General features: G+C 47.1%; 1 protein-coding gene across 2 annotated transcripts in view; it reads right to left on the minus strand.

The window, feature by feature from the left end:
* The window catches only part of ice2 (interactor of little elongator complex ELL subunit 2), an 83,812-nt gene that overhangs the window by 5,371 nt on the left and 51,181 nt on the right, over nt 1–27,260 (minus strand). For both annotated transcript variants that reach the window (XM_078200176.1, XM_078200177.1), the window contains 3 exons: nt 25,334–25,418; nt 19,019–19,069; nt 3,327–3,588 (listed from right to left, as the gene is read on the minus strand). In XM_078200176.1, coding sequence (XP_078056302.1) covers nt 3,327–3,588; nt 19,019–19,069; nt 25,334–25,418 — 398 coding nt within the window. The remainder of the gene's footprint in view (nt 1–3,326; nt 3,589–19,018; nt 19,070–25,333; nt 25,419–27,260) is intronic.

The raw sequence follows: 27,260 nt of genomic DNA on the forward strand, positions 1-27,260 counted from the left end.
TGTTAGCGTGGATTGAGGATTGGCTATCTAACAGAAAGCAGAGAGCCGGAATAAATGGGTGCTTTTCCGGTTGGCAATCAGTGACTAGTGGCGTGCCGCAGGGATCAGTGCTGGGGCCTCAACTATTTACCATATACGTAGACGATCTGGAGGAGGGGACCGAGTGTCGGGTAACAAAGATTGCGGATGACACAAAGATGAGTGGGAAAGCAAATTGCGTGGAGGATGCAGAAAGTCTGCAGAGAGATTTGGATAGGCTAAGTGAGTGGGCAAGGATCTGGCAGGTGGAGTATAACGTTGTTAAGTGTGAGGTTATCCACTTTGGAAGGAATAATAGTAAAATGGACTATTATTTAAACGGTGAAAAATTACAACATGCTACTGTGCAGAGGGATGTGGGGGTCCTTGTGCATGAATCACAAAAACTCAGTTTGCAGGTGCAGCAGGTAATCAAGAAGGCAAATGGACTCTTGGCCTTTATCGCGAGAGGGATGGAGTATAAAAGTAGGGAGGTCATGCTGCAACTGTACAGGGTACTGGTGAGGCCGCACCTAGAGTACTGTGTACAATTTTTTTGGTCCCCTTATTTAAGAAAGGATATATTAGCTTTGGAGGGGGTACAGAGAAGGTTCACCAGGTTGATTCCGGAGATGAGGGGGTTAGCTTATGAGGAGAGATTGAGTAGACTGGGTCTGTACTCATTGGAGTTTAGAAGGTTGAGGGGAGATCTTATAGAGACATAGAAGATAATGAAGGGACTAGACAGGGTAGAAGCAGCGAGGTTATTTCCACTTACAAGGGAAACAAGAACTAGGGGGCATAGCCTCAAAATATGGGGGAGTCAATTTAGAACAGAGTTGAGGGGGAACTTCTTCTCCCAGAGGGGAGTGAATCTTTGGAATTCTCTGCCCAATGAAGCAGTAGAGGCTACCTCGTTAAATGTGTTTAAGTCACAGATAGATAGATTTTTAACCATCAAGGGAATTAAGGGTTATGGGGAGCGGGCAGGTAAGTGGAACTGAACCCACTATCAGATCAGCCATGATCTTATTGAATGGCGGAGGAGGCTAGATGGCCTACTCCTGCTCCTATTTCTTATGTTCTTATGTGAGGGGCTGGTATTTCAGTGTGAGTAGACGTGTGAGAGATTGGGGAGGTAGAGAACGGGCGGGTGTTGAGGGAAGCGAGTGCAGGCCAGGGAGCCCACGTGCGAGAGCATGTGAGTTCCATGTCCAGCACGCTCCACAATGTGAATATATTACATTTCATTTTAGAAAAACCTGGCAGAGGCTTGAACTGAGCTGTAGTTCCCTCTTCACTGATTGTGTTCTTTGGCACAGAAACGGGTTCCCACTGGACACACCAGAGTTAACATATTAAAATGAACTTTCCTCAATATTTCTCACTGAATTATGTTTCTGGATCAGAGTGACTGCAGATGGATGGGATTGAGTGCATTTTGGGTACTGCACCTGCGGTGGGGGGTGAAGTATTTAAATCAAGGGCCATGAGGGAGGGAGCACGAGGGAGTGCGCGAGTCATGAAAGATAATGGAGACTTTAAGCCAATAAGAAGGGAAAATGGACAGGGTTGGAGAATGGGTGGCTGATCCATTGTTGGCAGCTCTCCCACCTCACCAAGGTTGGCATTTCTCCACTTGGCGTTTCAGAGAGCTCGGGGTGGCACCTATTCTCTCAGACAGATGCCAGCCAAACAAAACCAAGTTTGTTCAAACACACAAGAACTGCAGCTGGGTAAAATGCGTCCATCAGCATTCCAGGCACCAGGAGGCTCAGGTCATGAGAACTTATTTGGCACCATTTCAACCAGATGTGAGGCTAATGGGCTGGAGGGAGAGCTGGAATTGTCAGCATTCGGCATCATTAACGGAAAGAATTACGGAAAAAGGCCAATCAAGTAAATAATTTCTGAGAAATTCCTTTAGAGTTATGAGAATGTGGAACTCTGCCACTTGGAGTGGTTGAAGCAATGATTGTATTTGCTTGATACATATATATATATATATATATGAGGGAGAATAACTGGGAGGCTGGATGAAGACAGAATTCAAGTGGGATGAGATTTGAGTGCAACTTAAAACAGTTTGTGGACTCGATTTGCTAAGTTGCTTTTTAATTTATTTACTGGTGACATAAGTCGGTTGACATTAACATTGCAATGATGTTACTGTGAAATCCTCTAGTCACCACACTCTGGTACCTATTTGGGTACACTGAGGGAGAATTTTTAGCATGGCCCAACGCACCTAACTGTGGGAGGAAACTGGAGCACCCGGAGGAAACCCACACAGACACGGGGAGAATGTGCAGACTCCACACAGACAGTGACCCGAGCCGGGAATCGAACCCGGGTCCCTGGCGCTGTGAGGCAGCAGTGCCACCCCTGTCTGAGAGTAAAGAATAAACTGCCCACACTGGACAGAGAGACTTTAAAAAATGGCAGATTTTTGTTCTTAAAACTTTCAGCTTAAAAATAACGAGAATGTTGCTCGGAAGCCTCAGTGTTTGAAAATACCTGTGAAAATTAAAAACTTTATATTAAAGGTATGCAAATTAGTGTCTCGTGGCCTTTTTATTCAGTAACCTTAAACTCTTCTTCCCAGTTAGAGGCAAGTCCTGCCACTTTTGGGTGGCACAATGGCACAGTGGTTAGCACTGCTGCCTCACAGCGCTAGGGACCCTGGTTCAATTCCAGCCTCGGGTCACCGTCCGTGTGGAGTTTGTACTTTCTCCCCGTGTCTGCCTGGGTTTCCTCCGGGTGCTCTGGTTTCCTCCCACAGTCCAAAGATATGCGGGCTCGGTTGATTGGCCATGGCAAAGTAACCCTAGTGTCAGGGAGATTCGCAGAGTAAATATGAGGGGGGGTTACGGGAATGGGGCCTGGGTGGGATTGTGGTTGGTGCAGACTCGATGGGCCAAATGGCCTCCTTCTGCACTCGAGGGATTCTATGATAACTTACAACAGGGAGAGAAAGAGGGAGAGAGAGAGAATTAGGTTCTAATTAGGTACTGAGGATCAAAACCCCAAGGACAAGGAACATTGCAAAGTTGCTCTGCACCTCATTCACAACTCATGTGTTCAACCCTTGCTTAACCTGTTATTGCCCCACCTGCAGTTAACTGCCACAAGGTATAAGCCACACTGGCTACGTAGCTCCAAACTGCTGCATCGATAATTCTCATAACACTGACACTCAGGAATGTTACGTTCATCTGAAAAAACAAAGAACCCCGCCTTTCCCAGATTTGTAAGCTGCGAATACTGGAATCCAGCCAACCGGACGCAAAGCTGAGAGGCACACAAACCTTTTGGTTTTGAAGATTGTCCGAGGACCTGGGAGGAAAGGTACAGGGGGGTCTGCCATTGTGGATGTGGTAGGGTAGCAAGATGTTGGGATCCAGAGGTACCCAGGGCACCGAGAGGGTCTGTGGGGTGGGAGGCAGCGTGCTGTGCGCAGTGTGGAGGTTGTAGGCTGCCCGGGTGAACTTTCCACCTTGTGAGTTGCGATAGATGGTCATGGATGAGTCTCCTGCAGCATGACTCAACAGATATCTGCCCTCCGGTAAGCTAGGGTTTAGAGAAAAAAAGAATCAGTCTCAATAATAAAAATCCTTTGTAGGAAACACTAATGAGTTGATATTAATTCAATGATTAATCATCAAGGTCCAAACACCTTTCACATTAGCCATGGGTGTGTTTATACTGAAAAGCCATGTGCAAAAGCACAACCTTTTCCTTTCTGCTCCAGTAACAATACCAACATTGTGCATTGGTGGTTCAGTGATAGAATTCTCATCTGCCACGTGGGAGACCTGGGTTCGATTACCCGTCCAATGCAAAGCCCCTTCTTTTAAGGGGGGCACGGTGGCACAGTGGTTAGCACTGCTGCCTCACAGCACCAGGGACCCGGGTTTAATTCCTGGCTTGGGTCTGTGTGGAGTTTGCACATTCTCCCCGTGTCTGCGTGGGCACCCTCCGGGTGCTCCGGATTCCTCCCACAGTCCAACGACATGCTAGTTAGGGTGCATTGGCCGTGCTAAATTCTCCCTCAGTGTACCCAAACAGGCACCGGAGTGTAGCGACTAGGGGATTTTCACAGTAACTTCATTGCAGTGTTAATGTAAGCCTACTTGTGACACAAATAGATGAACTTTAAAATTTTAACTATTGTATCATTCCCAATTTAATAATTTAGTAAGACAGTTAAACATATCTGAACTAATCATGCTCGCCCAGCATTACTGCTAACTGTCAGCGTGGTACCCCCTGACCGGCAGCCTAAACGATACGGTGTTTAAACAGTGACACTATTCACAGATCCACTAGAGCTTAAACCTCAGGGTGCTGGCCTTCACAAAATGACAGGCACCAAGATCAAAAAGTTGTAAAGTAAAAAAGTTGTAAAGTTGTAAAGTTTGTAAAGTTTATTTATTTGTCACAAGTAAGGCTGACATTAACACTGCAATGAAGTAACTGTGAAATTCCCCTAGTTGCCACACTCCGGTGCCTGTTCGCGTCAATGCACCTAACCAACACATCTTTCAGACTGTGGGAGGAAACCGGAGCACCCGGAGGAAACCCACGCAGAAACGGGGAGAACGTGCAGACTCCACACAGACAGTGACCCAAGCCGGGAATCGAACCCGGGTCCCTGGTGCGGTGAAGCAGCAGTGCTAACCACTGTGCCACCATGCCACCCGACTTTAAATCACAGACTTTTCAATTATTTGAATAGGCTGTGATTTGAATAGGGGCGGCACAGCGGTTAGCACTGCTGCTTCACAGCTCCAGGGACCTGGGTTCGATTCCCGGCTTGGGTCACTGTCTGTGTGGAGTTTGCACATTCTCCTCGTGTCTACGTGGGTTTCCTCCGGGTGCTCCGGTTTCCTCCCACAGTCCAAAGATGTGCGGGTTAGGTTGATTGGCCATGCTAAAAATTGCCCCTTAGAGTCGTGAGATGCGTAGGTTAGAGGGATTAGCGGGTAAAATATGTAGGGATATGGGGGTAGGTACTGGGTGGGATTGTGGTCGGTGCAGACTCGATGGGCCCAATGGCCTCTTTGTGCACTGTTGGGTTTCTATGATTTCTATTTGCTAAAAACCATAAATGCAGCAACCATTCAGCAACTACTGAACAAGATGTCACATGAGGAACATGCGACAAGTCACAAACTTCACAAACCACCGTTGCACAGGGAAGAGTTGGATAATGTCAGAGCATCCCTGCACTCTCCCCGTGAACCAAACTCAATATCATAGAATCCTACAGCGCAGAAGGAGGCCATTCGTCCCATTGTGTCTGCATCGACCACAATCTCACTCAGGCCCTATCCCCATAACCCCGTGCATTTACCCTAGCTAGCCCCCCTGACACTAAGGGGCAATTTTAGCACGGCCAATCAACCTAACCCCGCACATCTTTGGACTGTGGGAGGAAACCGGAGCAAACCCACGCAAACACAGGGAGAACGTGCAAACTCTACACAGACAGTGACCCAAGCCGGGAATCGAACCCAAGACCCTGGCGTTGTGATGCAGCAGTGATAACCGCTGTGCCATCGTGCCGCCCATAATATCCAAGAAAAGGTCCGTTCCTATGCTCACTTTACCTCCCTGTGCTTTCTTAGCCCGAAAACATAAAAATCTCATGTGGAAGAATGCCATTAACACACTCAACTGTTAATCACACATTAAATATTTAAACACACTGGTATGCAATCAATGTTTAACTACTATTATTTTTCAAAATGAATATTTCACACTATAAAAAAACTCTGCAAGTTTGGAATGTGTATCAACCAGCAGATTAATGCTTTGAAAAAGGGAACAGCAATGAAGAAGTCAAAATCTGGAAATGGTTTTTGAGAAAAATAACGCCGTTTATTGGATTTGAAAATGAATTATACTACAGAATGCAGTTCACTGTGTGCAGTAATGGGAAAGGAGCACTAATTATATCAAGCTCGCAGACTAACATCGCAATAATTCAAGCATGAATTTTTATCTCCAGGGTGGGAGAAATGCTGCAGTTGTATAAAGCTCAGGAAGGAACTGGATTCAGTCTGGGAATTGCACCTCAGGGAAAGTATAGAAGTCTTGGAGGGAATGCAGTACTGGAGTGGGGTGTGGTTGCACGGTGAGAGAGTGTTGGAGCAGGCGTGGGTCGGGGTGTGAGAACGAGAGAGCGAATGAGCGAGAGATCGAGCGAGAGATCGAGCGAGAGATCGAGCGAGAGATCGAGCGAGATCGAGCGCCAGAGAGCGAGAGATCGAGCGCCAGAGAGCGAGAGATCGAGCGCCAGAGAGCGAGAGATCGAGCGCCAGAGAGCGAGAGATCGAGCGCCAGAGAGCGAGAGATCGAGCGCCAGAGAGCGAGAGATCGAGCGCCAGAGAGCGAGAGATAGCGCCAGAGAGCGAGAGATAGCGCCAGAGAGCGAGAGCGAGCGCCAGAGAGCGAGAGCGAGCGCCAGAGAGCGAGAGCGAGCGCCAGAGAGCGAGAGCGAGCGCCAGAGAGCGAGAGCGAGCGCCAGAGAGCGAGAGCGAGCGCCAGAGAGCGAGAGCGAGCGCCAGAGAGCGAGAGCGAGCGCCAGAGAGCGAGAGCGAGCGCCAGAGAGCGAGAGCGAGCGCCAGAGAGCGAGCGCGAGCGCCAGAGAGCGAGTGCGAGCGCCAGAGAGCGAGAGCGAGCGCCAGAGAGCGAGCGCGAGCGACAGTGCGAGCGCGAGCGACAGAGCGAGAGCGAGCGACAGAGCGAGAGCGAGCGACAGAGCGAGCGACAGATCGAGAGCGAGAGCAAGAGCGAGCGACAGAGCGAGAGCGAGCAACAGAGCGAGAGCGAGAGAATGAGAGATTGAGAGAGCGAGAGACCGTCAGAGCGAGGGACCGCTCATTGTTCCACAGGAGCATGCTGAGTGTAAGAAAGATTGTGTCTGCATTTTATTTATTTATTTTTCAGTTAAATTTGGCTTAAAAATCGGAGGTTTTTTTCAAAACAGGGAGTAGGCCCAGGAGCAGCCTGGGGAAGGTTTTTTGGAGGGTTTAAAAGCAGGCCGCAATTTTGAGCGGGCAGCGTCTGGAGCAGACAGCGGAGTGAGCAGGGAGCAGAGTGTGAGCTGTAAGGGTTTTGGCTCACAGGGCTTCGGCGAAGGCAAGGAAGGTTGTTTGCTTTTCTTCTGTTGCACCCCCTTTTTTTGTTTTATCTCCCAAAAACTAAAAAGGACATGGCTGGTATGAGTGGGAGGCCAGTATACTGCATTCGGTGTGGGATGTGGGAGTTCCTGGAGACAACTTGCCTCCCGGAAGTCCATATCTGTGCCAGATGTGTGGAACTGCAACTCCTGAAGGATCGTGTAAGGGAGCTGGAGCTGAGGCTCGATGAACTCAGTTTAGTTAGGGAAAATGAGAGATTAATAGATAAAAGTTATAGTCAGGTAGTGACACCAGGGTCTCGGAAGGAAGACACATGGGTCAGTTAGGAGGGGTAATAGTCAGAAGGGTGATGTGCCAGAAAGTACCCCAGTGGCAGTCTCCCATAAAAGAAAGGGATGGGCAACAGATGGGAGAAGGGAAGGGAGTGAGCAGTCTGTGGAGGGATCCACTGTGGTTGTCCCCCTCCAAAATAGGTATATAGTTTTGGATTCTGTGGAGGGGGATGGCCCTCCGGGGTAAGCCACGAGGACCAGATCGCCTCCACGGAGACAGGCTCAGGGGTCCGGAAGGGAAAGAAGGGGTTTAGGAGAGCGATAGTTGTGGGGGACGCAATGGTTAGAGGCACGGACAGGCGGTTCTGTGGGAGTGAACGAGAATCCAGGATGGTAGTCTGCCTCCCTGGTGCCGGGGTACTGGATGTCTCCGAGAGGGTAGGAAGCATATTTAAAAAGGAAGGTAGTCAGACGGATGTGATTATACACATTGGTGAAAATGACGTAGGTAGGAAGAGCAGGGGGGTCATACGAGAGAAATTCAGGGAGTTGGGTGCTAGGCTAAAAAGTAAAGCCTCCAGGGTAGCAATCTCTGGACTGCTCCCAGTGTCTAGTGCAAGTGAGGCTCGGAACAGGGAGATTCTACAGTTGAACGCGTGGCTAAAGGACTGGTGCAAGAGGGAAGGTTTTAAATTCATAGGTAACTGGGAAATCTTCAAGTCAGGATGGCAACTGTACAGAAAGGATGGGTTACACCTTAACTGGAAGGGAGCAAATATCCTGGCTGGGAGTTTTGCTAGAGTGTTTCGGCAGGATTTAAACTAGTGTGGCAGGGGGGTGGGGAACAAAACAGTAGGTCAGTAAATACTGAGGCTGGGGTTGAGCTGGGGGCCAGGACAAGGCTAGCTAAGAAGAGGAACACTCTGGAGGAGGATGACCTGAGTGGGCCTGGAGGTCTGGAGTGCATCTGCTTCAATGCGAGGAGCGTAACGGGTAAAACAGACGAACTTAGGGCCTTAATGCTTATGCGGAATTTGGATGTGGTTGCGGTGACGGAAACTTGGTTAAAAGGACAGGACTGGCAGCTGAATATTCCGGGGTATAAATGTTTTAGGCGAGACAGAGGAGGGGCTAAAAAAGGTGGGGGAGTAGCGATGTTAGTTAAGGAGCATATTACCGCGGTGCAGAGGGTAGACAACTTAGAGGGGTCATGTACTGAGTCGCTGTGGGTGGAACTCAGAAACAGGAAGGGTGCAGTCACTATGCTGGGGGTGTACTACAGACCACCCAACAGCCCACGGGAAGTGGAGGAAAGGATATGTCAGGAGATTCTGGATAGGTGCAGAAAAAATAGGATTGTTGTAGTGGGGGACTTTAATTTCCCTGGCACAGACTGGAAAGTGCTTAGAGCTGGGGGTCCGGACGGGGAGGAATTTGTAAAATGCGTACTGGAAGGTTCTTTGGAACAGTATGTAGGTAGCCCGACTAGAGAGGGGGCTATACTGGACCTAGTTCTGGGAAATGAGCCCGGTCAGGTCGTCAAAGTTTCGGTAGGGGAACATGTGGCAAATAGTGACCACAACTCTGTTAACTTTAGGATAGTAATGGACAAGGATGAGTGCTGTCCTACGGGCAGGGTGCTAAATTGGGGGAAGGCTAACTATAGCCGGATTAGGCAGGAATTGGTGGATGTTGATTGGGAGAGGATGTTCGAGGGTAAGTCCGCGTCTGGCATGTGGGAGTCTTTTAAGAAACTATTGATAAGGCTGCAGGATACGCATGTGCCTGTAAAAAGGAAAGATAGGAAAGGTAGGATTCGAGAGCCGTGGATAACCAGGGAAATTGAGGATCTGATTAAAATGAAAAGGGAGGCGTACGTTAAGTCCAGGCAACTGAAAACAGATGGAGCTCTGGAGGAATACAGAGAGAGTAGGAAAGAACTCAAACGGGGAGTTAGAAGGGCAAAAAGAGGTCACGAGATGTTCTTGGCAGGCAGGATTAAGGAGAATCCTAAGGCATTCTATTCATACGTTAGGAACAAAAGAGTTGTCAGGGAGAAAATCGGACCTCTCAGGGACAAAGGAGGGGAATTATGCTTAGAACCCAAGGGAATAGGGGAGATCCTCAATGAATACTTTGCATCGGTATTCACGAAGGAGAGGGGCGTGTTAACCGGGAGTGTCTCGGAGGGAGGTGTTGACCCGTTAGAGAAAATCTCCATTACAAGAGAGGAAGTGTTAGGCTTTTTAGGGAACATTAAAACTGACAAAGCCCCAGGGCCTGATGGCATCTACCCTCGACTGCTCAGGGAGACAAGAGATGAAATTGCTGGGCCTCTGACGGAAATCTTTGTCGCTTCTTTGGACACGGGTGAGGTCCCTGAGGATTGGAGGATAGCGAATGTGGTCCCGTTGTTTAAGAAGGGTAGCAGGGATAAGCCAGGAAATTATAGGCCGGTGAGCTTGACGTCTGTGGTAGGGAAGTTGTTGGAGAGGATTCTTAGAGACAGGATGTATGTGCATTTAGAACGGAACAATCTCATTAGTGACAGACAACATGGTTTTGTAAGAGGGAGGTCGTGCCTTACAAATTTGGTGGAGTTTTTTGAGGAAGTGACAAAAACGGTTGATGAAGGAAGGGCCGTGGATGTCGTCTATATGGATTTCAGTAAGGCATTTGACAAAGTCCCACATGGCAGGTTGGGTAAGAAGGTTAAGGCTCATGGGACACAAGGAGAAGTGGCTCGATGGGTGGAGAACTGGCTTGGCCATAGGAGACAGAGAGTAGTGGTCGAAGGGTCTTTTTCCGGCTGGAGGTCTGTGACCAATGGTGTTCCGCAGGGCTCTGTACTGGGGCCTCTGCTATTTGTGATATATATAAATGATTTGGAAGAAGGTGTAACTGGTGTAATCAGCAAGTTTGCGGATGACACGAAGATGGCTGGACTTGCGGATAGCGAAGAGCATTGTCGGGCAATACAGCAGGATATAGATCGGCTGGAAAATTGGGCGGAGAGGTGGCAGATGGAGTTTAATCCGCATAAATGCGAAGTGATGCATTTTGGAAGAAATAATGTAGGGAGGAGTTATACAATAAATGGCAGAGTCATCAGGAGTATAGAAACACAGAGGGATCTAGGTGTGCAAGTCCACAAATCCTTGAAGGTGGCAACACAGGTGGAGAAGGTGGTGAAGAAGGCATATGGTATGCTTGCCTTTATAGGACGGGGTATAGAGTATAAAAGCTGGAGTCTGATGATGCAGCTGTATAGAACGCTGGTTAGGCCACATTTGGAGTACTGCGTCCAGTTCTGGTCGCCGCACTGCCAGAAGGACGTGGAGGCGTTAGAGAGAGTGCAGAGAAGGTTTACCAGGATGTTGCCTGGTATGGAGGGTCTTAGCTATGAGGAGAGATTGGGTAAACTGGGGTTGTTCTCCCTGGAAAGACGGAGAATGAGGGGAGATCTAATAGAGGTGTACAAGATTATGAAGGGGATAGATAGGGTGAACAGTGGGAAGCTTTTTCCCAGGTCGGAGGTGACGATCACGAGGGGTCACGGGCTCAAGCTGAGAGGGGCGAAGTATAACTCAGATATCAGAGGGATGTTTTTTACACAGAGGGTGGTGGGGGCCTGGAATGCGCTGCCAAGTAGGGTGGTGGAGGCAGGCACGCTGACATCGTTTAAGACTTACCTGGATAGTCACATGAGCAGCCTGGGAATGGAGGGATACAAACGATTGGTCTCGTTGGACCAAGGAGCGGCACAGGCTTGGAGGGCCGAAGGGCCTGTTTCCTGTGCTGTACTGTTCTTTGTTCTTTGACCGTCAGAGCGAGGGACCGTCAGAGCGAGTGAGAGCGAGCGTGATTCTATTGAAAGGTTGCTGAAACTTCTGTTTGGTAAAGGTGTTAATGGATACAGAACCAAGGCAGGTCAAATGCAGTTACATTCCGCTGTCAGCGTGGTCTGGTGCAACAGGTTCAAGAGTTGAATAGCCTCCATGATGGGTCGGAAAAGGACCAGCTGCCCCACACTCGCAGCATGTGAACATTAGAACCAGAAGCTGGGGTTGGCCAATTGGCACTTTGTATGAAATGGCAGTGCTGGCTCAGTCATACCTCACAACCCCACATTCCTGCACGATCCCCAAATAATTCCCCCAACATTCAAAAATCCATCTTTGCCTTAAACATACTCAATGATGGAGCATCCACAGCTCTTTGGAATCAAAATATTCACAACCCTTTCAGTGAAGAAGTTCCTCCTCATCTCCGTTCCAAATGAGGGTGGCTCGGTGGCTGGCACTGCTGTTTCAGAGCGCCAGGGACCCGGGTTCAATTCCGGCATGAGTGACTGTGCGGACTTTGCACGTTCTCCCCCTGTCTGCGTGGGTTTCCTCTGGGTGCTCCGGTTTCCTCCCACAGTCCAGTGACGTGCAGGTTAGATGCATTGGTCATGCTAAATTGCTCGTTAGTGTCCAAAGATGTGTAGGTTAGGGAGATTAGCCATGGTAAAATGTGTGGAGTTACAGGAATAGGGCCTGGGTAAGATGCTGTGTCGAACATTCGGTGCAGACTCGATGGGCTGAATGACCTCATTCTACATTGTAGTGAACCCATTCTATTCTAAATTGACTCCTTATGCTGAGATTGTAACCCCGTATTCTAGATTCTCCAGGCTGGGGAAATTGTTGAGCGCCTTCAGAGTTTAATGCGCTTTATCAAAATCACTTATCATTCTTCCAAATTCTGGGAAGTTTGGCCGAGTCTAGTCAATTTCCCCTCAAAAGACAATCACCTGGACCCAGAAATCGGGTCTCGATTCCGGGCAGCCTCTCAGACAGAGGGAGGCGATGGCCTAGTGGTATTATCGCTCGACTATTAATCCAGAAACTCAACTCATGTTCTGGGGACTCGGGTACGAATCCCGCCACGGGATAAAAAATATCTGGAATTAAGAATTTCCTGATGACCATAAAACCATTGCCAATTGTCGGAAAAACCCATCCGGTTCACTAATTAGGGAAGGAAAGCTGCTGTCCTTACCCTGGTCTGGCCTACATGTGACTCCAGAGCCACAGCAATGTGGTTGACTCTCAACTTCCTCGGGCAACTAGGGATGGGCAATAAATGCTGGCCCAGCCAGCGACATACATTCCCACAAATGAATTTTTAAAAAATCCTTCTTTAGCTAAGGGGGTCAAAACTGTACACACTGCACCACAGTGTGGGCTCACCAAGGCTGCATAAAACTACATCGTCACTGGACATTTCCGAACCCGCCACCTCTCCTTTTGCACTCCTATCTTTCGGAATAGGCAAAAAGAGGATACAAATCTGGGCCAATAAGGCAAAATATTCCCAGAAATTTCTCTCTGATCACCTCCCATTCCGACATTCCTACTGATTGGTCAGCAAGAGATAAATGAAGTAATCGGCTGGAGGCTGTACATGACCATAATGGATCTGGTGGACTAAAGGCAAATGGCGAATATTGGATCGATTTCGATTTTCAGAAATAGGAGTCTTGCTGTGACCACCCCAAAGTATCCCCATACAAACTGCTTACTGTTTGCACCTAGCACCGAGACTCACATGGGGTGTTGTTCAGCTGGTAGCAGGATAGGCAGTTTTAGCACAATGGGGCATTATAGCAGTGACACACAACACGTGATCATCGCCACTGACTCACAGCAACTTTCCAAAGTGTATTTTTATTGCGCTGGATTCTAGGGTCAGCCCCAGTGTTTGAGGTTCGCAATTTCACAAGCCTGTGGTCAGTTATTTGATTGCCTCAGCGTTTTTTTTTAATGGCAATTTGTCATCACTGCTCAACTCTGATTCACTTGTATCTGAATGCAATTAATAACTTCCCATTGGCAACACATCTCCCTGCTTTCCTCTTGTTAGCTCCGCACAAAGTGTGTCGTTTAATCATCATTGCGACATGTTACCATAACAATTAGCAATAACAAAGGAAAACAACTTTAAAAAAATAAAACAGCAGAAAATGCGCAATAGCACAACTTTAGGGTAACAGCTCAGTTGAAGTATACATACTTCCTATTTTAATGGTATTCCTGTCCCCGCTTTAACTAACTTACTCGAGTTTTATGATGAGTAACAGAGGGTTGTTGTGGACTCAAAGTCAGGGGTTTACAGCATGGAAACAGGCCCTTTGGCCCAACTTGTCCATGCCTCCCAGTTTTTATCACTAACCTAGTCGCTATTGCCCGCGTTTGGCCCATATCCCTCTCTACCCATCTTACCCATGTAACTGTCTAAATGCTTTTTAAAAGACAAAATAGACCAATCAGTAGTGCCAGAATGGACGGCACGGTGGCACAGTGGGTTAGCACTGGAGCCTCACAGCTCCGGGGACCTGGGTTGGGTCACTGTCTGTGTGGAGTTTGCACGTTCTCCCCGTGTCTGCGCGGGTTGGCTCCGGTTTCCTCCCACAGTCCAAAGATGTGCGGGTTAGGTCTATTGGCCATGCTAAATTGCCCCTTAGTGTCCCGGGATGCATAGGTTAGAGGGATTAGCAGAATAAATATGTGGGATTACGGGGATAGGGCCGAGGTGGGATTGTTGTCAGTGCAGACTCGATGGGCCAAATGGCCTCCTTCTGCACTGTAGGGATTCTATGATTCTACCTGCCTCTACTGCTACCTCTGGCAGCTCGTTCCAGACACTCACCACCCTGTGTGTGAAAAAATTGTCTCTCTGTACCCTGAATCTCTCCTCTCTCACCTTAAACTTATGTCCTCTAGTTCCCCTACCTTTGGGAAAAGATGTTGACTATCTAGCTGATCTATGCCCTTATTATTTTATAGACCTCTATAAGATCACCCCTCAGCCTCCTACGCTCCAGGGAAAAAAGTCCCAGACTATCCAACCTCTCCTTATAACTCAAACCATCAAGTCCTGGTAGCATCCTAGTAAATCTTTTCTGCACTCTTTCTAGTTTAATAATATCCTTTCTATAATAGGGTGACCAGAACTGTACACAGTATTCCAAGTGTGGCCTTACCAATGTCTTGTACAACTTCAACAAGACGTCCCAACTCCTAGAAATCATAAATCATAGAAACCCTACAGCACAGAAAGAGGCCATTCGGCCCATCGAGTCTGCACCAACCACAATCCCACCCAGGCCCTACTCCCATATTTTACCCACTAACCCCTCTAACCTACGCATCTCAGGACACTAAGGGGCAATTTTAGCATGGCCAATCAACCTAACCCGCACATCTTTGGACTGTGGGAGGAAACCGGAGCACCCGGAGGAAACCCACGCAGACACGAGGAGAATGTGCAAACTCCACACAGACAGTGACCCAAGCCGGGAATTGAACCCAGGTTCCTGGAGCTGTGAAGCAGCAGTGCTAACCACTGTGCTACCGTGCTGTCCTGTATTCAATGTTGTTGAGGGTATTAGAACATAAAACAGTACAGCACAGGAACAGGCCCTTTGGCCCACAATGTTGTGCCCAACATGACGCCAAATTAAACTAATTCCTTCTGCCTGACCAAATCACACGATAACCCTTCAAACTCCAGGGACTACAACTGTATTTTGTGTAATCTTTCCTCCTAATTTAACCCTTCAAGTCCACGTACTGTTCTAGTAAACCAACACCAACCGCCTTCTAAGACTAATATATCCTCTCTAAGGTGTGCACCCAGAACTGCTCACTATTCTGCAATTGTGCAGCCTAATAAGAGATTTGTATAACTCAGGGATTCTACCTGTTGTATTTTAGTCCTCCAGTTATAAAGTCCATGAACCTTTGATTATTTTCTGTAGCTGTTCGGCTTACCCAGATACTTTGGACCCACTGCTTTTAATTCCACAACATTTAGATAACAAATCCCCGATTCGGTGCAGAAAGCACATTTCCCACAACTTTGTCCACCCCCTTTGCGGTTGACGGATTAATTTGGTGTATGTGAACCTCTACATTTCATACAAGCTTTGACAACAAAGTTAAAGCTCATGGAATAAAAGAGACATTAGCAGCAACATGGATGTGAAGGTGACAGGAGACAGAATAATGGTGAATGATGTCTTTCCGAGTGGAGGAAGATGCAGAGTGGGATATAAATATAATTAACGTTGGGGTGCCTTCTGTTATCAATGACCTCGGCTCGGATGGACAAGATAGAAATTCAAAATCTGTGGATGATACAAAACTTGAAAGTGTTGTAAACTTTTACAACATGGCCGGCACAGTGGCCAAGCACTGCAGCCTCACAGCTGCCAGGGACCCGGGTTCAATTCCAGACTTGGGTCATTCTCCCTGTGTGGCGTTTGCACATTCTCCCCATGAATGCATGGGTTTCCTTCGGATGCTCCGGCTTCCTCCCCACACTCCAAAGATGTGCAGGTGAGGTGGATTGGCCATGCTAAATTGCCCTTAATGTCAGGGAGATGAGCAGGGTAAATATGTGGAGTTACAGGGATTGTTGTCGGTGCAGACTCGATGGGCCGAATGGCCTCCTTCTATGGTAAGGATTCTATGAACCTGAAAAGAGCATAGACAGGTTTGTGGAACGGACAGACAGGTGGCAGAAGAATGTAAAGTGATTTATTTTGGTAAAATTCAAAGTTTATTCATTAGAGTCACAAGTAGGTTTACATTAACACTGCAATGAAGTTACTTTGAAAATCCCCTAACCCGGCACCTGTTCGGGTACACTGAGGGAGAATTTAGCGTGGTGGCCAATGCACCTAACCAGTACGTCTTTCGGACTGTGGGAGGAAACCGGAGCACCCGAAGGAAACCCACGCAGACATGAGGAGAATGTGCAGACTCCGCACAGAGTAACCCAAGCTGGGAATCGAACCCAGGTCCCTGGCGCTGTGAGACAGCAGTGCTAACCACTGTGCCACCGTGCCACCCCCGTATGAAGAATGAGTACAAAATAAAGAGTACAATTCTAAAGGGGGTGCAGGAGCAGAGGAGTCTGAGGGTTGTGAAATACATGCACAAATCATAGAAGGTGGAAAGACAGATTGAGGGAATGGTTAGTAAAACATTTAGGATTCTGGTCGTTATAAATAGGAACATAGTCTACAGAATCCAAGGATATTATGTTAAACTTGTATAAAATATTGATTCTTCAACTGGAGTATTGGGTCCATCTGTGCACACTTTAAGCCGCTCAGCGCCAGGGACCCGGGTTCGATTCCCGGCTTGGGGTCACTGCCTGTGTGGAGTTTGCACGTTCTTCCCCGTGTCTGCATGGGTTTCCTCCGGGTGCTCCAGTTTCCTCCCACAGTCCAAAGATGAGCGAGTTAGGTGGATTGTCCATGCTAAATTGCCCCTCAGTGTCAGTGGGATTAGCAGGGTAAATATGTAGGTTTACGCGAATAGGACCTGGGTGGGATTGTGGTTGGTGCAGACTCGATGGGCCGAATGACCTCCTTCTGCATTGTAGGGATTCTATTTTATTTATAGATCGCGCAGAAAAGGTTAGTGAGAATGGTTTCAAGGATGGCGAGCTTCAGTTAGGTAAATAGATTGGAGAAATTGGGGCTGTTCTGCTTGGGCAAGAGAAGATTAAGAGGAGATTTGATAGAGATAATCAAAACTATGGGGAGTCTGAACGAAGTGGGTAGGGAGAAACCATTTCCCCTGGCGGAAGGATCTAGAACCAGAGGACACAAATTTAAGCTGATTGACAAAAGAAATATACATAGAAACATACATAGAAACTGGAAGCAGGAGTAGGCCACTCAGCCATTCGAGTCTGCTCCGCCATTCGTTATCATGGCTGATTATCATATTCAATAACGAAGCCCAGTCCATCACGCAAACCAGCCATTGACTCCATTTGCACTTCCCAAGGCCTTGGCAAAGCAGCCAGCATAATTAAGGACACCACACACCCCGGACATTCTCTCTTCCACCTTCTGCCATCGGGAAAAAGATACAAAAGTCTGAGGTCACGTACCAACCGACTTAAGAACTGTTTCTTCCCTGCTGCCATCAGACTTTTGAATGGGCTCAACCTTTCATTAAGTTGATCTTTCTCTACATCCAACTGTAACACTCCATTCTGCACTCTTGTTTCCTTCTCTATGAACAGTATACTTTGTCTGTATAGCGCGCAAGAAACAATACTTTTCACTGTGTGCCAATGCATGTGACAATAATAAATCAAATCAAATCTTTTCACCCCATATCCCTGGATCCCTTTAGCCCCAAGAGCTATGTCTAATTCCTTCTTGAAATCACACAATGTTTTGGCCTCAACTACTTTCTGTCGTAGTGAATTCCACACATTCACCACCCTCTGGGTGAAGAAATTTCTCCTCACCTCAGTCCTCATAAGAACAGAAGAAATAGGAGCAGGTGTAGGCCATCTAGCCCCTCGAGCCTGCCCTGCCATTCAATAAGATCATGGCTGATCTGAAGTGGCTCAGTTCCACTTACCCGCCTGATCCCTGTAACCCCTAATTCCCTTACCGAGCCAAACGGGTTTATGCCACAGTAGTTAATGCAGGAAGCAACACTGATGGTTATAAAGAACAAGGTGTAACGTACCCCTCTGGAGAAATGCAGCAGAGATTAATGAAAGCAGTACTCATCTCTGTCCTGAATGGTCTACCCTGTATCCTCAAACTATGACCCCCCCCTAGTTCTGGACTCCCCCATCATCGGGAACATTCTTTCTGAATCCACCCTGTCTATGCTGACATAACGACATTTTTTTAAAAAAACACCGAGTGGTTAGCATCTGGAATGTACTGCCTAAGAGTGCACTGGAGGCAGTTTCAATTGTGGTTTTCAAAAGGAATTGGATAATAAGCTAAAGAGAAAAATGTTCAGGATTGCAGGGAGAAGGCAGGGAAGTGGGATTATGTGAGTTGATCTCACAGAGAGTCGACATGTACACAGTAGATCAAATAACTGCAACCATTCTATGATTCTATTCAGGGTAGATGCAGGAAGGACGTTCCCGATGGTGGTGGTGTCCAGAACCAGGGGTCACAGTCTGAGATACAGGGTAGACCATTTAGGACAGAGATGAGGAGACATTTCTTCACCCAAAGAGTGGTGAACCTGTGGAATTCATTACCACAGGAAGTAGTTGATATAAAACATTGAATGTATTCAAGAGGCGGCTGGATATAGCACTTGGGGCGAATGGGATCAAAGGTTATGGGGAGAAAGCAGGATTAGGCTATTGAATTGAATGATCAGCCATGATCGTGATGAATGGTGGAATAGGCTGGAAGGGCCGAACGGCCTCCTCCTGCTCCTATCTTCTATGTTTCTATGATCACTTTCATAAGCTGCAAATTCAAAGTTCAAACTGACCATTCCTCAATATAAATGGAATCAAACACTGCCAAGTGTGTCTCAGTCTGTAGACATCTGGTCAATCCAAGGAAGGATTTCTCAGAATTCTCAGTATAGAGAAAAATAAATTGTTTTTGTTGATACACTGTGCAAATGTCCTCGGCCTCAAAAGCCTTCCCGTAACAAACCACAGAAAAAAGGGCAATTAGAACGACAAACGCTGGCCTCGCCAGCAACGATCATATCCCTCTGAAAGAATAAAAAGATCACTTACCTTGAAACCTTTTTCAGGATATGGTGCAAGATATTCAATGAGTTTAAAGGGCTGTGAATAAAAGGAGAATAAATACAATGAAAATCACAACTTGAATAGAGATGGGAAATTTGTCAAGTCAGTAATACCATTCAGTCAGAACACAAAGCACAGGAGAGCTCTGTGTCAACAGAGAGCTGTGTGTGCAAGGATATTTCACATTCCAGAGGCAACACTACCAGCTGGATAGAGGAAGGATCAGGGCAGTATATAGCTGACAATAAAGATGGTTGGCAAAGAGACTGACGCCTCACAGTGTCAGGGACCCGGGTTCAATTCCAGCCTCGGGTGACTGTGTGTGGAGTTTACACGTTCTCCCCGTGGGTTTCCTCCGGGTGTTCCGGTTTCCTCCCACACTCCAACGATGTACAGGTTAGGTTGATTGGCCATGCTAAAACTAAACTGACCCTTAGTGTCGGGGGGGGGGGGGGGGAGATAGCAGGGGGTTACATATAGGGCTGGATGGGATTGTTGTCGGTGCAGGTTCGATGGGCCGAATGGCCTCCTTCTGTACTGTCGGGATGCTTTGAGACATGGAGTCTCATCAAATTGTGAAAGTACATTTACACAAATGGTAGCAGCTGCAAAGCAAGAAAGGGGGAATAGCTGTGAGCATGTGCACATGAAGGTGCAAACGCTTGTGCACAATCAAATGTGGCTGCAAATATGCACGAGTGTTTGCATGGCTGTACTGTGCATGCCCTTCTCCCAGAGCGTCAGGACCATGTTCCTACATTATGCCCGTCAGAGAGCATTTCTGAACAGCAGTTAAAAGATTTATTCCTTATTTTATCCTGTACATTTCTTAAACCATGACTGCTGTTAACACCAAGGAGGAAGCAGCAGCTTTGTGTTTGAAAGCGTTATTAGCACTCACTCTTATTGTCAGTAGAGAGTCTGTCACAACCCCAGGAATGATCCAAGGTCATTTTTAACATGAAGTAGCAGCAGTGTGTACTATCTACAAGATGCACTGCAGCAACTCACCAAAGATCCTTAGGCAGCACCTTCCAAACCCACGATCACTTCCATCTAGAAGGACAAGGGCAGCAGATACATGGGAACACCACCACTTGCAAGTTCCCCTTCAAGCCACTCACCATCCTGACTTGGAAATATATCGGCCGTTCCTTCACGGTCGCTGGGTCAAAATCCTGGAATTCACTCCCTAATGGCATTGTGGGTCAACCCACAGCACGTGGAGTGTAGCGATTCAAGAAGGCGGCTCACCACCACCTTCTCAAGGGGCAACTAGGGATGGGCAATAAATACTGGTGTGAAGATGCCAGCGTTGGACTGGGGTAAACACAGTAAGAGTTTTAACAACACCAGGTTGAAGTCCAACAGGTTTATTTTGTAGCAAATGCCATTAGCTTTCGGAGCGCTGCTCCTTCGTCAGATGGAGTGGAAATCTGCTCTCAAACATGGGGTCTCTGTGCCCTGTTTGAGAGCAGATTTCCACTCCATCTGACAAAGGAGCAGCGCTCCGAAAGCTAATGGCATTTGCTACCAAATAAACCTGTTGGACTTTAACCTGGTGTTGTTAAAACTCTTACAATAAATACTGGCCCAGCCAGCGATGCCCCGAATGAAAAAAAAACAAAGGCAGCACTAACCCTTCCAGCAGCCGTCTCGAGATACAAATGCAGACAAGGCCATCCATCCAGAGAAAGTGCAGTTCCTCACTGCCAATTATAAAATGACCCCGGGAGGAGGGGAAGGGAAGGGAAGGTGGTTCTCCACTAATCAAACTCGGAAGACTCTGGGCTTCAAAGAGACATTGCTGACATCATTGTGAAACTTGTCTTTCACTCATCTGACCCAACCCAAACAAGCTCTCCATCTCACTGACACAGTTTGACCTAAAGCAGTGCTCCATGTTTACCTTTTCCTATTCTATTTATTAGCTTGTACAACGTTAAAAGGCATTGTGATGCTAGTTGTGTGCTTTCTGCAGGATTCTTAGTCTCAGGGCGGGTTGGTGGAAATTTCCACACGGATTCTGTAACATGACTCTGGGTGTAAGCCATGTTTATTGTGAGACAACAGGAGAGCTTTAACAAACCTGCAGGCTCATATTCAATAAACTCCATCCTCACAAAGACTCTTAGATATGGGCACTGTATGACCATCAGGGAAAATGTCAGCTGCATCAATACAATCACTTACAAACAAACATCTGTCTCCCAGCACACCGCGTGTTACAAATAACTGAAGGTATTCTTTGTAGCAGTCTGATCGAACCAAGTGGCTTGCTGGGCCACTTCAGAGTCCATGCCTCAAGACTACAAGTCATGATGTGGAGATGCCGGCGTTGGACTGGGGTAAACACAGTAAGAAGTTTAACACCACCAGGTTAAAGTCCAACAGGTTTATTTGGTAGCAAAAGCCACACAAGCTTAAGGCTCCGAAAGCTTGTGTGGCTTTTGCTACCAAATAAACCTGTTGGACTTTAACCTGGTGTTGTTAAACTTCTTACTGTCAAGACTACTAGTCCAGGGACAGTCACTATTGTGTAGTGTAGTGACTGTCCCTGGACTAGTAACCTTGATTATAACTAGTAACCTTGACTAGTAACCAAGTGGAGAGGATCTCCAAGAAGATCGCGCATATCGACGCCGGCATCTCCACATCATGACTAGTAACCTTGAGGCATGGACTATGAAGTGACCTAGCAAGCCACACTATTGTGCAGTGCGAGGAGGTGATGGCCTCGTGGTATTATCTCGAGACAATGAATCCAGAAACTCAGCTAATGTTCTGGGGATCTGGGTTCGAATCCCGCCACAGCAGATGGTGGAATTTGAATTCTATTTTAAAAAATCTGGAATTAAGAATCTACTGGTGACCACGAAACCATTGTCGGAAAAACGCAACTACTTCACTAATGTCCTTTAGGGAAGGAAATCTGCCGTCCTTACCTGGTCTGGCCTACATGTGACTCCACAGCCACAGCAATGTGGTTGGCTTTCAACTGCCCTCGGGCAACTAGGGAAGGGCAATAAATGCTGACTAGCCAGCGACGCCCACGTCCCACAAACAAATAAAAAAAATTGTACCTGATATGTTGAACGATGGGTTAACAAACACCTTCAAGTTTTCCAGATTCCTGCACTCCTGTTGCCATTTTACTTTCCAAAAGCAAAATTTACATTTCTCCACCCATAATGCAAATTTGTTAACGATCATAGTCATCTCCCTTTGAGCCCAGGGTGGTTCTCCCACCATGGGGGGTATATATCATTCCAAACACTTCATGGCCACTGATTTTTATGGGCGTCTTTTTCCAATTTTCTTATTTATATCATTAGATAACTTTTTAAGTTTGAATCTCTAAGCACACAAAGTTCTAAATATATGGGGTTATGATGCAATGAATTTGTTACATTAAGCTGTAGATTAATTACCTCGCAAACTCCTTCACAGAAAGAGAGAGTCAGTGCTAAGCTTCAAAATGAGGTTCGAGGGCCTGAGATTTGAGAGGATTTTCCAGAGCAGAAGGCCATTTTGGCTGGAGGAAATGCCACCAAACGTCGGGTGAAGGGAAGAGAAAATTTAAAATTCTCAGCCTCCGACTCAAATCCCAGTATACTTTCACCCTTCCCTTTCTCTGCAACCTCCTCCAGCCCCTACAATCCTCCCTATCTCTGTAACCTCCTCCAGCCTCTACAATCCTCCCCATCTCTGTAACCTCCTCCAGCCCCTACAATCCTCCCTATCTCTGTAATCTCCTCCAGCCCCTACAATCCTCCCTATCTCTGTAACCTCCTCCAACCCCTACGCCCTTCCCTATCTCTGTAACCTCCTCCAACCCCTACGCTCTTCCCTATCTCTGTAACCTCCTCCAGCCCCTACTCCTCCCTATTTGTTTAAGCTCCTCCAGCTCCTACAACCATATCTCTGTAACCTCCTCCAGTCCCCTACAATCTGCCCTATCTCTGTAACCTCCTCCAGCCCCAACACCCCTCTCTATCTCTGTAACCTCCTCCAATCTCTACAATCTTCTATCGCTGCAACCTCCTCCAGCTCCTACCCCTCCTTATTTGTTTAAGCTCCTCCAGCTCCGACAATCCTCCCTATCTCTGTAACCTCCTCCAGTTCCCTACAATCCGCCCTATCTCTGTAACTTCCTCCAGTCCCCTACAACCCTCCCTATCTCTGTAACCTCCTCCAATCTCTACAATCTTCTATCGCTGCAACCTCCTCCAGCTCCTACAATCCTCTATCTCTGTCACATCCTCCAGACCCTACAAGTCTGAGATGAGAGGCAATTACAAAAATAAGGGGAGGTGTGGCCAGAGAGAGACTTAAACACGGATGAGAATTTTAAATTTGAGTCATTAGAAGTTCAGGTTCCAAAGTAGGCCAACAGCCACATGGGATATTCCGTGGATACAGGCAACATCATTTTCTATGGATGAAAGATGAGATACCAGCCAGGATCACACTGGAAAAATCCAAGGTGAAGATGACAAAAGAATAAACTGGGGATTTGGCAACAGATGGGCTAAGGCAGGGGTGAAGACGTACTATTTCAGAGGTAGTTGGCAGCCTCCAACAGGGAGAATATGGAGCTGAGTGTCCTGGTCAGCAGAGATACAGAGGTTGAAGAATTCTGGTTTAGGCTGAGACAGTGGCCAGAGATGGAGTTGATTGCACGAGTGGCAGCGGGATGGGAGCTAAGATGATAGGTTTATTTTTTTCCAAGATTTGGTTGAAGGATGTATCAGCCTATCCAAGACTGGGTGTTGTCGGATTCTGATAGCATAGAGGCAATCATGAATCACAGGCCATGCACAAGACTGGATTAGCGAGCATGCAGAAGCTGTATCTATGAATGAGGAAGAGTGAGGACTATGATGGATCACTGGGTGAGTGAGAAGGTACTGGTACAGAGGTCGGTAACAGATGTTCTGGCTACAATGTTCTGGCTCTACATTCGCCATAATGACAACAGGAGTTAAATTATGAAGCATGCTTGTATTAATTTAGCTTGCATCCCCTTGAGTTCCGAAGACTATGGAGTCATCGGGACAAGGTAATAGAGTCTACTAGCACAGCAAGAGGCCCTTCGGCCCATCATGTCTGCACCGGTTAAAATGTTCCACGGATTAGCTAAGGTCAATACAGAGAGGCCATTTCCTTTGAGGGGGGAGAAAGCGAGAATGAGGGAATATAATTTTAATATTTGAGCGTGGCCATTCAAAAGTGAAATCGGAAAGCACTTTTGACACAAAGAGGAGCAGAAATTGGGACTTTTTTGGGATAACAGAAACATAGAAGATAGGAGCAGGAGGAGGCCATTCGGCCCTTCGTGCCTGCTCCGCCATTCATTACAATCATGGCTGATCATCCAACTCAATAGCCTAATCCTGCTTTTCCCCCTTTGATCCCATTCACCCCAAGTGCTATATCCAGCCGCACTTTGAATACATTCGATGTTTTGGCATCAACTACTTCCTGTGGTAATGAATTCCACAAGCTCACCACTCTTTGGGTGAAGAAATGTCTCATCTCCATCCTAAATGGTTTACCCTGCATCCTCAGACTGTGAACCCTGGTTCTGGATACCCCCACAATCGGGAACATCCTCCCTGCATCTACCCTGTCTAGTCCTGTTAGGATTTTATAAGTCTCTCGGAGATCCCCCCTCATTCGTCTGAACTCCAGTGAAAACAATCCTAACCGAGTCAACCTCCTCCTCACACATCAGTCCCGCCATCCCCGGGATCAGCCTGGTAAACCTTCGCTGCACTTCCTCGAGAGCAAGAACATCCTTCCTCAGAAAAGGTTACTGAAGATTTCAAGACAGAAATCAATAAGTCTTTAGTTGGGTAAGGTTACGAAAGGATATGGTGCAAAGGTGGTCAAATGGAACTGAACGCATACCAACCATGATCTAATTGAATGTGAGGGCAGGCTTAAGGAGCAGAATGGCCTCCCCATGTTCCTAACTGGATAGTGTAAAAATGGAAACAAGAATTATTCTGCGCTCCGCAACAGAGGCGGCACACTGATGGAGAACACTTTATTCCACATTTTAGAGACTGTCAAGAAACCAAGAATAACAAAAACTTGCATCGATGCAGTCCACTATAAAAAGCATCCTACACCATGGCACCGGTCGCAGGGAATATAACGCCGCTTAGAGTAAGGCTGTTTTGATGCTCTGTGAGGGGCTGAAACCTGACTTCAAATGAAATAAAGAGCCAGCAGGGGAGACAGGGTAGATTTGGGAAGCAACAATAAAACACCTGAAACAGCTGGAATACTTACTTGAAAGATCCAAATTTTTCTGCGATTGACAATGCCGGAAACTGGTCAATCAAAACCAGCTTTGATGTGAAGATGTCAATGTGAACTGCCAATTTAAAAAAAGGGTGGTCAAACGTCAGAAAACACAACTACAACAGAATATTAAACGTCAGCTTTAGGTTTTCTAGAATTGACTCTTTCTGTTTGGAGTTATCAAGCCAAACCTGGATCAATATCCAATAGGGGCAGCACGGTAGCACAGTGGTTAGCACTGCTGCTTCACAGCTCCAGGGACCTGAGTTCGAATCCCAGCTTGGGTCACTGTCTGTGTGGAGTTTGCACATTCTCCTCGTGTCTGCGTGGGTTTCCTCCGGGTGCTCCGGTTTCCTCCCACAGTCCAAAGATGTGTGGGTTAGGTTGATTGGCCAGGTTAAAAATTGCCCCCTTAGAGTCCTGAGATGCGTAGGTTAGAGGGATTAGCGGGTAAATATGTGGGGGTAGGGCCTGGGTGGGATTGTGGTCGGTGCAGACTCGATGGGCCGAATGGCCTCCTTCTGCACTGTAGGGTTTCTATGATTTCTATGAATATATTATCCAGGAAATGAGGGAAAGGTAGTCTCAGGATGTTCAAAAGTTGAAGTTTATTTATTGGTGTCACAAGTAAGGCTTACGTTAACACTGCAATGAAATTGCTGTGAAAACCCTAGTCGCCACGCTCCGGCGCCTGTTCGGGTACACTGAGGGAGAATTTAGCATGGAGCTTGCATGTTCTCCCCGTGTCTGTGTGGGTTTCCTCCGGGTGCTCTGGTTTCCTCTCTCAGTCTGAAAGACGTGCGAGCTCGGTACATTGACCCGAACAGGCGCCGGAGTGTGGCGGCTGGGGGAATTTCACAGTAACTTAATTGCAGTGCCTTACTTGTGACTAATAAATAACAAATAAACCTTACCTGCACGTCTTTCGGACTGTGGGAGGAAACTGGAGCACCCGGAGGAAACCCAAGCAGACACGGGGAGAATGTGCAGACTCTGCACAGACAGTGACCCAAGCCAGGAATCGAACCCGGATCCCTGGCGCTGTGAGGCAGCAGTGCTAACCACTGTGCCACTGCAGAGTAGAGTTGCCATAGCGGTCGACTATGGAAACCTTCTTGGACACAGCAAGGGCCCACAAAAAGCAAACAAAGGAACAGGCAGAAAATCTGTTTATTGATGAAGCAATGCTGAAAGAGGGAGGAGGGTGGAGGGTTGGTTGGGAGGAGGAGGGGGGGACGGTGATGGTGTTTGGTAAAGAGATGGGAGTGTTAACCAGGACAATCAGATGTTTTTCCTCATCTAGTGCCATGAGATCTGCTATGTCCAGCGTACTGGGCAAGTTGGTGTTTGGTTTAACATTGTAGCTGAAGGGCAGTCACACAGTTCTACACTACATCGCCTCTCGGTTACGGGGCAGAGTTTTTCTGCTTTTGTCGTCATCGGGCAAAAATTGACTCCATTTTGCGATGTGTCATTTCCCTCAATTTTCCGCTCAAATTCATTTTTCTCACACAAAACCAGAATCTGCCATAAACCTAAGCAATTCAGCGTTTTAAAATATAAATCAAAATATTTTAAAGTTGTTCGGTATATATAATAGTGGACACTTGATCCAGTTCGATTAATAAAACTGAAAAGGGGTTTATTGCAAAAGTAAGCATTTTACTCATTGCCGAGTTCACAGTTTGTGAGTAACCTGATTTAAAATAATCGAAAATGACAAATAGAATCATTAGCGAAACATATACAGAAACAATGGTGTAGAGAGGTTTTCTTGGGAAATTTTTAAAAATGCTCAAAAACTTTCAATATACCTCTTGGTGTCCTTGCCCTCAAGAGTTGGAATGTAATTTTTGGAATCTTCTCGAAAGCCCACAAACACGAGCAATTATCCGAAACTCCGAATGATTAATTC

Source organism: Mustelus asterias, chromosome 29, assembly GCF_964213995.1.
Source record: "Mustelus asterias chromosome 29, sMusAst1.hap1.1, whole genome shotgun sequence".
NCBI lineage: Eukaryota > Metazoa > Chordata > Chondrichthyes > Carcharhiniformes > Triakidae > Mustelus > Mustelus asterias.